This window comes from Akebia trifoliata, chromosome 8, assembly GCF_017979445.1.
Source record: "Akebia trifoliata isolate Shusen 1 chromosome 8, ASM1797944v1, whole genome shotgun sequence".
Classification (NCBI taxonomy): domain Eukaryota; kingdom Viridiplantae; phylum Streptophyta; class Magnoliopsida; order Ranunculales; family Lardizabalaceae; genus Akebia; species Akebia trifoliata.
The window spans coordinates 22,226,669-22,238,801 of NC_141382.1; the positions used below are offsets into that span (position 1 = coordinate 22,226,669).

At 36.8% G+C, this 12,133-nt stretch overlaps 1 protein-coding gene across 1 annotated transcript; it reads left to right on the plus strand.

Moving 5' to 3' along the window:
• The first annotated feature begins 463 nt into the window (after window positions 1-463).
• LOC147396387 (protein PHYTOCHROME KINASE SUBSTRATE 4-like) lies at window positions 464-2,332 on the plus strand. The gene has a single exon (XM_086451198.1). It carries the CDS (start codon window positions 558-560, stop codon window positions 2,169-2,171), a length of 1,614 nt encoding a protein of 537 aa, XP_086307324.1. The 5' UTR covers window positions 464-557; the 3' UTR covers window positions 2,172-2,332.
• Window positions 2,333-12,133: the final 9,801 nt, after the last annotated feature.

Below are 12,133 nucleotides of genomic sequence, written 5' to 3' on the forward strand. Positions count from 1 at the left end.
GATCTTTGTTAGCGCCGGCGTTCAACTTTGGTGAGGTCAGGCTGAATATGTGTTTGACCAACAAAGGAGATGAGATGGGATGAGGTGGTAATTTTTTAGGCTCGTTGGTTAATATTGGTAAGAAAAATAAGAAAGTCAAAAAGGTTAGAATTTACAAGATTCTTAAAGTTAGAATGGTAAATGGGCATATAAAAAAAAAAAAAAAAGGGTATTTTCGGTATTAAAAATAATGAATTTACTGGTCAGACTCTTTTTTTTCCCTCGGTAAAATGTATTTTCGAAAAATGGTAAATTACCATTTTCAAAAATAAGGATGTATAGTGTTCGATTTTGGTAAATAAATCAAATTTGTGCTTCATTTTGGAGATATGTTTGTGATCCATATTCACGTCGAGAAGTGCGGTATGAGGTTCCAGCCATTATTCTTTCTAGATGGGTACATTTTAGATGTGTGCAAATATTGCGCCACCCTTAGAAATTAGTTACTGTACGGAAGAGTGATTCACGGAGCTAATTCTACATGTACTAACTACTATAAGAAGGAAATTCGAAGGCTGATGTCTTGGTATCAATTACAATTTCCCCAGGCTTTCTGTACTTGTGAAAGAGATATGGAAAAGTTCACAGGAACAGCTGAAACCTCTAATGGAGGCTTATCTCGACTACCCACCTTCAAAGATGACCATCTTCCCTCTCTTCCTTCCATCCCATTTCCACCAAAACCCCAGTTGTTAGACGTTTCTTTCTCTTCATATCTCCAACCACAAGCACTCAAACCAGTAGCCACCGACACAGAGATCAGCATATTTCAAGCCGAAAGATATTTCAATGAAATCAAGGATCAGAAGGGGACCAAAAAGGCTTCTCCTGTATGTATAGATGTCGGTAGGAGGTATGGTTTCCGCACCATATCAAGGTTCTCTTCTGTGTCATCTGCAGATGGTTGTGGAAGCAATTACAGAACAAGTTCTTTTAATGCAACTCCAACAGCTCCATCTGAAGCTAGTTGGAATAGTCAGTCTGGTCTCCTCTCAAAACCTCCTGGTTCAATTGCAGTTTCTATGAGAAATCTTCGTTTAGATGGGAAGAAAAAACATGGGTCATCATCCAAATGGTTTTTTAAACCAAAATGTCCTTGCCTCTGTAAGAAATCTGTTCAAGTTAAGGAGAAATTATCTGAATTCAAAAGCCCAGCTCACTTGAATTCTAAGTCTAAAACTTGTTTGAATCGCAAGAAAAAATGTTCCAAAGAAGAGGAAATTTGTGTTGGTAAATCAACCAATGAGACTGATCTGCCGGAAACCCATTTTCCGGGGGTGATCGGCCGCGGGGTTGTCCCCTCTGCTGGTGGGTTTTCATTTCCTATATTAAATACTTCAGCTGCCAGAGAATTGAGATTTATTGGAGGGAAAGCGGTTAGTCAACTCGAACGTCAACCAAGGGTCTCATTAGAGATCTTCAAACCATCAGATGAGTTAACTAAAAGGAAATCAACAGAAGTTCAAAGGCGTGCGTCGATGCCATTTCAGAAAGAGAACAATCTTTTAAACTCCGCCTTTCCAATGAGCCCGATGACACCAATGGCATCAGTAGAAGATGATGTTATGAGCGATGCAAGCTCGGATTTATTTGAGCTTGAGAACTTCTCGACTCTGATGAAAACATACCCGATGTCCACGAAACGAGATTCTCTTGATGAGACGTCCGGTTTTGTTAGAAATGGTGCAGGAGTCACACGTTTGCAAAATAGCTTCGACGACACATTGACACCAACAGAGTGTTATGCACCAAGCGAGGCAAGTATTGATTGGAGTGTTACAACAGCTGAGGGGTTTGATCGTGCAAGCATCTCAAATTTCTTAATTGCTGAGACATCAGACTTCGAGGAGATTAGCATGTTTGATCGGATTGATTCAAATAATTTCTCCTTCGATGTCGTTGCTGGGAGTCACAGTAAATGGAAGGGGAATGGGTTGTTAAGCTGTCAATGTGAGAAAGCAGTGAATGTAGGGCCACACCCAGTGAAGTTTGTAACCGAGCAGCAACGTCTTGGCCCACAATTCCGAGTTGAATCAGCTAGGATTCAGGCAACATTAAGGGCTTCGAGTAAGCCACCACTTCCATTAAGGTCGCACTCTGGATGTATGTCACGTACTCTCCCAACACATTAAGTCAATTTTATTGCGAGATCGATTCGTGTGCTCGTGTGTTATATTGTGTGATTGGTGCCAAAGCTAGAGATTGTATGATGAGAGGTTTTTCTATTTTTCATTTCATCTAAAATAAATGTTAAATGATTTTGATTGGATAAGGGAATGATAAATTATACATGTTCCTAGCCTTATCAAGATTCACATGATTCTAAAAGATATAATCCTAGTGTTGCACGGATTCCATAGAAATACCAATTCATAGCTAGCTGATAATCTTCCCCAGCAACAACTTGATTTCTCATCTGATCTAATCTCCGTTTGTGGACACTTCAATCTATGAAAAATCTATTTTGAAAAAATCATTTTCAGGGAAAGCCGTCAATAAGGGTCCCAGAAATTAGTAAACCTTAAGTCCAACAGATATTCAAAGTTTTGAAGTTGGATTTGGATTGATTATCTAATGATTGGTCCAGCCAGTCTTACAATCATTGATATAAATGAATATTTTGTTATCTTGATTTGATTGAGCATGTCGAAATGAATGAATCAAATAATTTAAAAACACCTAATTTGAGTAAAAATCCTCTCTTGGGAAAAAAAAAAAGAGAGAATATTATAGCCAATAGATCAACAGTTAATCCATCATAACGAATTAATTATAAATAAGAATCGACGAATTGATCAACAAATCAAAAAAAGTTTAACCAACTTATAAAACCATTTGATTTTTTTAACTAAAAACCGAAAAGAATAAATTTAAGATTAACCAATTAAATCAATCAATCAAAGCAATCTACTTTGGTGATATGATCTAAGATTATTCACATGATTAATTAACTAAACTTGGATTCAAAATCGCTAATTTAATCTTATAACCTTAGACTGGTACAAAATAATAAATAAAATATTCATATACTATAATGGTTTTATAAACACGATTATCTTTTTTATCATATTGATCACCACCTAACGGTTTTGTCAATTCGATCATCAGACAATGGTTTTGATCATTTCCAAACACGAAGACTAAACTAAAGGGCAAGTTTTAATTAATTAAAACATGACCGAGAGAAAATCCCAACTACACTTTGATGCCACTTGTAGAAATCATTTCCAAAAAAGTAAAGGCAAAGAACCTCCATTAGAAACAAATTCTAGGCAAATATTCAAAAGATCGATCTCTATTTAACTTTGGACGATGCTATTTTTCATATAATTTAATTCAAAATAAAATTAATTTTTTTTTTAAAAAAATTAACTTTTGATTGGTTTAGTTGCCAAACAAGATGAAGATACTGGTTTACAATACTTCTCTCCTCCAACAAATTTTAGAGATTTTAAATTTATTTCTCTTATCTCTAATCACCCTTTAATAATAATTTACTATAGAAGGTAAAAGTTGTAATGCATCTGGACCCTATACGTGTCTAGATGTGGGTAGAATAGACGGATTGAGCAAAGCAGTTCTATTCTACTCAGAGTGGTACCTAAGTAAGCCAAGCCCAGACATAGGGTAGGGTAGAGTATCCACCCTGCTTTGCATAGTAAATAGAGTAGGGTAGAGTTACATGGCAAACACCAAATCTCCTAAACCTCCTGATTTGGTAGGATATCCCAAGAATCTTAAAAGGGGGGGGGCGATGGGATCTGCATGGACTCCTTCTAGATCAGATAAGTTCCTCGAAAAACAAGGGATTCTCATATGAAGATCCCTAAAGATCAGGGATCATCAAGAGACTTCTATTCTGAGAAGATCTATGGGGAACACGATAAATAGAGGAAGCGGCCCAAAAGGTAGGGAATCAACCATTTTTGGAGAGATTGAGAGTTCATTACTATTTTCTAAGAGCTAACTTGATCACCAAAGGATTTTGGCAGGATCCATATCATCACCATTCAGTCGGAAGAGTAGGGAGCATTCAACGGAGCAAAGAAGTTGAGTTGTTAGAGGTAATTGAGAATAACCTCTACATTTTTGGTGCCATATTTGGGAAACAAATAAAAACATTCAATTCGATTTCATCTTCTTTTTAGAAAGAGAAAGATAGGATGGTGACATCAACTCATTTCGACAACAACCAACCATAAGCCCCTCTTATTGTTCCCATCGCGGAAAGCCAATTGGTAACTCAGATGAAGGAGATAAGGAAATGGTAGGAGGAAATGTAACAGAAGATAAATACTTTAGCCAAAGAGAATTTAGTACTTACCAAATGATTAGAGGCCAAAAAGAATGTCAATTGCAGTGAAAACCATGTTTGCCTTGAATTTTTGTTGTATTATTTGCTTTTAACCACCAAAAATAGGTAGGGGGCTTATAATTCTTACTAATAATCGTAAATTTCAAAAATGCATTTTGAATTTTTATCAAATTTGCAATTTTGTTTCAAAACTTCACATTTTCTTCTTTTATTTCAAATTTATGAGAAATATGTGTTCGATTTGTTTTAAACAAGCTTTATAACAATTTATATCTAGGTAAGACATTTTATCAAAGAACAGACGAAACAATATAAAAAAATAGTTTTCGTGCAGTTCACCAAGAGCTGTCGACAATACTAGCGGTGCCACTGCTAAGTGCCATAAGAACCCTGTGGTTTCGCCAGTTCAGTCCTGTACCACTGTCAAGACATCATTTTAATCCAAATTTTGTAATTTTTAATTTTGAATGATAAAATAAATTTAAAAAGTTGAAAAATGATTTGGCATTAAATGAGTTTACATTGATTTGATAAATAATGAAAAATGTTGTGAGACTTGGGTGGATTTTTTGTAGTGAGAATTGGTGAATGAGAATTAGTAAGACTTGGTAACCATTTTGGAGGAGTGGATGGGGTATTTATAGGTCTTAGAGAGATATTTTAAGGATATAATGGGGTAAAGGATTGGAAGATTGGATAATGGCATGGGTTTTAGAGATGAAGGGTATGAAATTTAAAATGGAAGGGAAGATAGTTGTGTAATGAGGGAAATGGGTTGTATTTTGAACCAAATGATTTGGATCTTATCCAAATCCATTTGGGTAGAGTGTTTGGTGAGATGAGGTGAGTGATGGTTGATGGAGAGAATGGGGGTGTAAGGTGTTAGGTGTTTGATTGAGTGTTAGGTTGATGGAAGAGATAAGGTGTTTAGATTTAGGGGGATGGGTAGTGTAAGAGGTTGATTGATTGGATTTTGGGATAATTGAGGGGATGATGACATGTGGCAAAGATGATAAGAGAATGAGGTGATCAGGTGTGTTGATTGGTGATGGTAGTTGTTTGATTAGAGAGAAGAGTATGGGAGGTGTGGGTTGTGATGTAAGTTGGTGGAGGGTTTTAGGGAAAGTGATAGGTTAAGGTGTAGGAGATATGGGTTGTGGTGTGGGTGGTTGATGGTGCTAGAGAATGAGGATAGATTAGGGTGTAGAGGATATGGGTTATGATGTGGGTGCTTGATGGTGTTAGAGAAGGGTGATAGGTTAGGTTAGGGTAGGGTATGGGTTGAGGTGATTTTGGAGAGAAATGATAGGTTTGTTTAAAGAAAGGTGATAGGGGTAGGTGATTAGATGAGGAAGGTGAAAGGGGATGATGACATGTGTCACCTTTTAATGATAAATTGGTGATTGATTTGATGTGGATGATGGTTTATGGGTTAGGGTTGTGGGTTGGATAATGAATTGGATATGGGTAATGTCTTGTGGGATTTGTAGTATTGGACTTAGGTTTTATAGATTGTTTGTAAGTTATTTTGGATTGGGTAGGGTTGTGTTTTGGGTTGGATTTTTTAGGATGGGTTGGTTTTAGGATTTAGGTGATATGGGATTAATTATTGGTTTTTGGAAAATTGAGGGTTCATGGGCTTTAAATGGGTTTAAGGTATTTGTGGGTTTGGAGGATGGAGCAATGAAGGTAGAGGAAGGGTAGGCATCCCAAATCTCACTTTTTTTAATTTTTTTTAATTTTTTTTTGAGATTTTTGCAATCATTGGTTTGATAAAAAATGCCACATGTTGGCAAATCAAGCTTTTTGGGCCCGTTGGATAATTTTATCGAGCATTCAAGTATTCTTAGATACAAGGCCGGAGCGGTGAAGGTTGGAAAAGTGTAGGGTAGGTCAAACCCCTTTTGTGGGCCCCCTAGACCATTAGGAGATTTTAGGGGCCTCGGTTCAATCAACATGTCACTTTTTAGTGATTCGGGCTTTCGAGGCTCGTTGGCCAACTTTGTTTGAAAAATCGATATTTTGAGTGGAACGGGGTAGATGGGAGCATGCCGAGTCTTTTTGGGTTGGTCCATTAGACCATTTGGAGGTCTTAGGGGCCTTGATTAGATCAAAATGTCAAATTTTTTTGTGATTTGAGCCTTTGATTTGTTGAAAAACTGTTGTTTTTGGCCCCTTTAGAGTATGGTCTCGTTCAAATTGGGGTGTCCACAGTTACCATGAAATGGCATTTCTCCCAATTAAGCATCAGGTTTTTTTCTCAACATCTAGCTAATATTCTTTTCAAATTATTCAAACAATTTTTGCAGCTAGATCCAAGCATAGAGAAGTCGTCCATGAAGACTTGCAAGAATTGTTCTACCATATCGGACAAAATACTTAGTATGCACCATTGAAATGTGGCAGGTATATTGCATAGTCTAGAAGGCATGCGACAATAAGAAAATATCCAAAAGGGGCACGTGAATGTTGTCTTTTCTTGGTCTTCTGGAGTAATCAGGATTTGATTATAACTCAAATGTCCATCAAGAAAGTAGTATAGGCATGTCTAGCTAAACGCTGGAGCATTTGGTCAATAAATGGGAGAGGGAAGTGATCTTTTTTTGTCATGGTATTCAACTTCCTATAGTCTATACAAACTCACCACCCAATTTGAATGCAAGTAGGTATCAGTTCATCATCTTGATTGGTCGCGACTGTGACACTAGACTTCTTTGGGATAATTTGAATTGGACTAGCCCATTTGCTATATGAGATGGGATATATAATGCTTTTATCTAGTAATTTGGGACTTCCTCTTGGATAACTTCTTGTAAAACCAGATTCAGTAGCCTCTGTGGTTCTCTCGAACGTTTGGAATTTTTTTCAAGGTGGATTTGGTGCATAACTACAGAGGGACTAATACCCTTGATGTTAGCTTTGGTCCAACCTATAGCTTCATGATGTTCATGTAGAAAATCAAGTAACTATTCTTCTTGCAACTTATCTAAGTCTGGCGAGATAATAACATAAAAGGTCTTGGCCTCTCCTATGAACGTATATGTAAACGTTTCTAGCAAATGTTTCAATTCAAGTGTGGGAGTCTCTCCAACTGATGGTGGAGATGAGGTAATGGGGAGACTCTCGACTTTTGGGTGCCATTTTTGAAAATCCATCTCAGGGACGGATTCTAATAAGGAGTTTATCTCCTTGATGGATTATTCTACATCAAAATCAAGGTCGAATTAACGTAAGTACTCTTTTAGTGGGTCAACGTTCTCACTTATTTGAATGTGGTACTAATCAGGCTATCTATAATGTTGACCTCTTCCAAATCATCCATGTCTATGGATTGGAATTTGTTATGGAAGACATTCATCTTAACTTTCATGTCTCTAAACATTTAGGGTCATGATCACGTTACTACATTTGATTGCAACAAATGGTCTATCCAAGATGACAGGAACGTGGCTATTTGGGTTGATGACATGTTCAGTGTCAAAAACCACAAAATCAATAGGGAAGTAAAAGTATTTAACCTTGATTATCACATTTTCCACTACTTCTTTGGGAACCTCGATTGATATGTCTACCAAGCTTAACGTTATATCCGTGGGTTTGAGTTCCTCCAAACCTAATTATTCATAAACAAAAAAGGGCAAAAGGTTCACACTGGCCCCTAGATCTAACAAACATTTCTCAATCATGGTATCTCCGATATGCACAGAAATGGTAGGATAGACATAGTTCTTAAATTTTGGAATAGTTGTCCGTTGGATCAAACAAGAAGATTGAGCTATCATCACAACCTCACTTGGCACAGGGGTTTTTCTTTTATGGTAGTGAGATCCTTGAAAATTTAAACATAAGAAGGAATTTTGTAAGATTGCATCCAAGAAAGGAATATTGATCTAAACGCTTTTAAACACTTCAAAAATCCCTGCTAACTGTTTCTCTTTTATATTTTCTATAAATCTATGCAAGAATGGGGCCTTGGGAATGGCTAATTTTGTTTCACCTAGTGAAGATGCTTCCTTTTGTTGGTCATCTTCTTCTATAACATGTGCAATCAGGGTCTTTTCTTTTGGTAGAGACTCATTTTGCTCCTTAGGCCCATGTATTTGATTATCTACTAGTTTTCCAGAACATAAAATGTGGACTACTTGAACCGAGTCATTAGAGAGACCTGGTTGACTTTCTATTTCATATTGTCCCTTTGGGGTAGTTTCTCTTGGGTTATGAATTGTTTGACTAGGGAATTGTCATATGGAATGGAAGATAGTCAAGATGATATGTTTGACTGTAAGACTTGTAAGTGGGTTTTCTATAGGTGTTATATGATCCAATATCATTAGCTTGTTCGGCCTATACTACTAGTATGCTGGGACAACTCTCGACAAAATAATCGAAACTCTCGTATAGGAAAAATAATATTGATGTCTCAGTAGCGACACACATTATCGGGGTCAAACTTGACCTTATACATGTTTGGTTTTTTTGCTCTCATATCCTCTCTATCATAGTCTCCTAAGTTGGTAGTCCAATTTTGAGCATTTTCAACTAGTTCAACAAGGAATTTTTATGCCTGATTAGGAGTTTGATTTGTAAACTTGTCTTTGTGTATGGATTCTAATAGGTTATGCTCGGTGTAGACACCCCAATTTGAACAGGCCCTCAGTCGAAAGGGCCCAAAAAATAACAAACTTTCAATAAAATTGGCCAACGGGCCTCAAGAGCCCGAATCACTCACATATGACATTTTGATCGAACCGAAGCCCATGAAACCTCCTAATGGTCTAACGGGCCTACCAAAAAGAATTGGTGCACCCCTACCTTCACCGTTCCACCCCCAAACCCTAAAATACCCAATTTTCAATATAACTTGCCAACGGACTTTAAAAGCCCAACTTGCCAACATGTGGCATTTTGATCAAATCCAATATTTTCAAAAATCTCTAAAAAAATGAATAAAATAAACAAATGAGACTTGAGACACCTATCATTTCCTCTACCCTCACCGCTCCACCCCCAAAGCCCAAACCTTCAAAAAAACTCCATTTCTTTCAATAAATGGCCTAAGGCTTCCCACGTGACCCATGGATCCCAATTCGTCACCACCTTTCTATACTCTTCAACCCATTCAACTCACCCATATCTATTCCTATTCAACCGACAACCTAAGCCCAACCCCACACTATACCCAAGTCCAACTCATTACCCAAGCTCAATTCTCAACCCAACCCAACATCACAACCAATCAACACCATCATCAAGGTGGGACACATGTCACCACCTCAACTTACCTCCCTCATCCCACTAACCATCCCATCACCTTTTCTTTAAACATCATCTACCCACACCCCTAACCTATACCTACCCCTAATCTACCCACATCAACCCATCACTTTTTCTCTAAAAAAATCTAATCTACCCATACCCCTAACCTATACCTCCTCCTAATCTACCTTCATCATTCCCTACAAAACCCATACCTACAATCTAAACCCACACCCCTCTTCTCGAACACTCATACTCTCTCATCAATTCATCTCAACCCTTCATTTCCACCCATTTTAACACATGGAATCATCTCCCATACCCTCCCAAAATATCATCAACCACCCTCTTACACAACCCTTCTTTTAATTAAAATCCCATCCCCTTAACTCACTTCACCAATTAATTACTCTCTTACAAAATCTCATCCTCTCAACCACTCTCATTTATTTTATTCCATCTAATACTCAACCTAAATGGGTTGAAAGATCCAACCCATTTGGGTTGTAAAACAACACATTTACCCTTCTTACACAAATGCTCTTCAATCGTCTCTAATTTACTTCCAATTTTCTCTTAAACCCCACACCATTCTACCACTTCTCTGCATTTCACCTCATCTTACCCCTAAAAATAACTTTCAAACTCTATAAAACCCCCCTCATTCTCAACTCTCATTACCGAATGAAAATTTGAGAAAAATACTCTCTAAAAAAAAACTCTCTACTCACCTCACTACTCTCAACTCACCTCCATTACCTTCAACTCTCAACTCTTAAATTCTTCTCAAGCAAATCCAAGAAGGTCAAAGGGATTAATCAAGAAAAGTCAAAGAAAGTCAACAAAGGAGCAAGGTGGGTTTGGACAAAAAAATACCCTTCCAACTCTCTTCTTCTATCATCCTTTTCTACATATCTTCACACACACTACTATGGTTTGAACCATCAAAGGGCCCCTTTTTCAATAAGGGTGCCCTTAATGGTTTGAACCAACATCAAAGCCCCTCATACTTGAGGGCACATATCAGATTTTTCGATTATTTTTCTTATTTTATTTTTATTTTCAAAATGGACCGAATCCGAGGTTACAACCATGGTGGATGGAGTAGGGTGCCTAACACCTTCCCTTATCCATAAAATGAGTCCCCTTACCTAAAATCAAAGGTTGGACCAAATGAGCTATATCCGTATGAGAGTAATCAAATGCAAAAAAAACATGATTTTTCAAAAATAATGCAATCTGGATAACCATTTACACCCATTTCAAATATGAATGGTGGTGACTCCAAAATCCCCCAAAGTGGATGATATATTCAAAATTGAATAAATCACGTGTCCACAGCTTGGCGACTCCACTGGGGAAGGAAGGCTCTACCCTTGTGTCAACTCGGTCATTTAAAAAAATATATATATATAAAATATTCTTATTTGCAAGCAAATATTATTTGTAAGCAAATATTATTTGTTGTATTCGTTGTTTAGGTGAGTTTCTTTTTCTCTATTTACTCCCTTGGATTAAAAAAAATCAATTTGTTTTCTTTAGTTATCCGATTATATTTTCTTTTAAGCATGCATATCATAAAAAAATATAAAAAATGGTAAAAAGACTTTTTTTTTGCCCAAGCCAAAAACCAGAGGCAATGTGCCTCAAAATGATTAAAAAAAAAAAACAAATGGATAGTCGAACTTAAACTGATTGTAACTTTCTCGTCTGATCTCCGATTAACCATTATAGCATATTGATTTGGGGTAGAACAAAATTTTCTTTCAAATGTGACTTAATCAGCAAAATTTTGACCAATCAGAATCAGTTTTCAAGGCCGTTTACTATCCGTTCCGCTAATATTTCCGTTATGCTTCTTATATGGATACAAAATAAAAATAAAAATAAAAATAAAAACATAAGAAATTTTTTTTTTGGCCCAAGCCAAAAACTAGAGGCAATTTGCCTCAAAATGTGTAAAAAAAAAATTAAAAGAAAAAATTTATCATTAAATTTTTTTTTTCTCAGTTTGTTCCTCACGTCAGTCTTGGCAACTTTCCTCTTGGACTTTATTTTTGTTTTGAGTTTTAAAGCTTCAAAATGTCAAATGCATCACTGTTTGTTAAACTTAAGACGTACCACTCGCCACTTTTTAATTGATCAAAATGGAAATTCAAAACGATATTTGGTTGGACGAAAAATAAAAGAGAAGTCCTTTTATGATTAATTCATTCGTTTAAAAAAAATAAAAAATAAAAAATAAAAAAATTTGTTGATGGTTAACTATAGATGTGTTATCTTTGTTGACCAATTACAGAGGCCCATTCATATAGAAAATGCCTCGGGCACACCCTATCCTATTTGCACACACCACTAGCACGTTTACTTTATTGTAGTGCACGTTTGCATGTCCCTAATAGCCAATGTGGCACTAGTGCGTGGCCTGGTCTCCTCGGAGATGCGACGTCATTCATGAAAATCACAACTCCAATCACGTACTGTAAGGTATATAAAACTGGGGCATCAGTACCGTTTGATCTG

What these genes read in the sequence shown, in the direction of transcription:
- LOC147396387 (XM_086451198.1), top strand. Translation starts at nt 558, where the DNA reads ATGTCTTGGTATCAATTACAATTTCCCCAGGCTTTCTGTACTTGTGAA.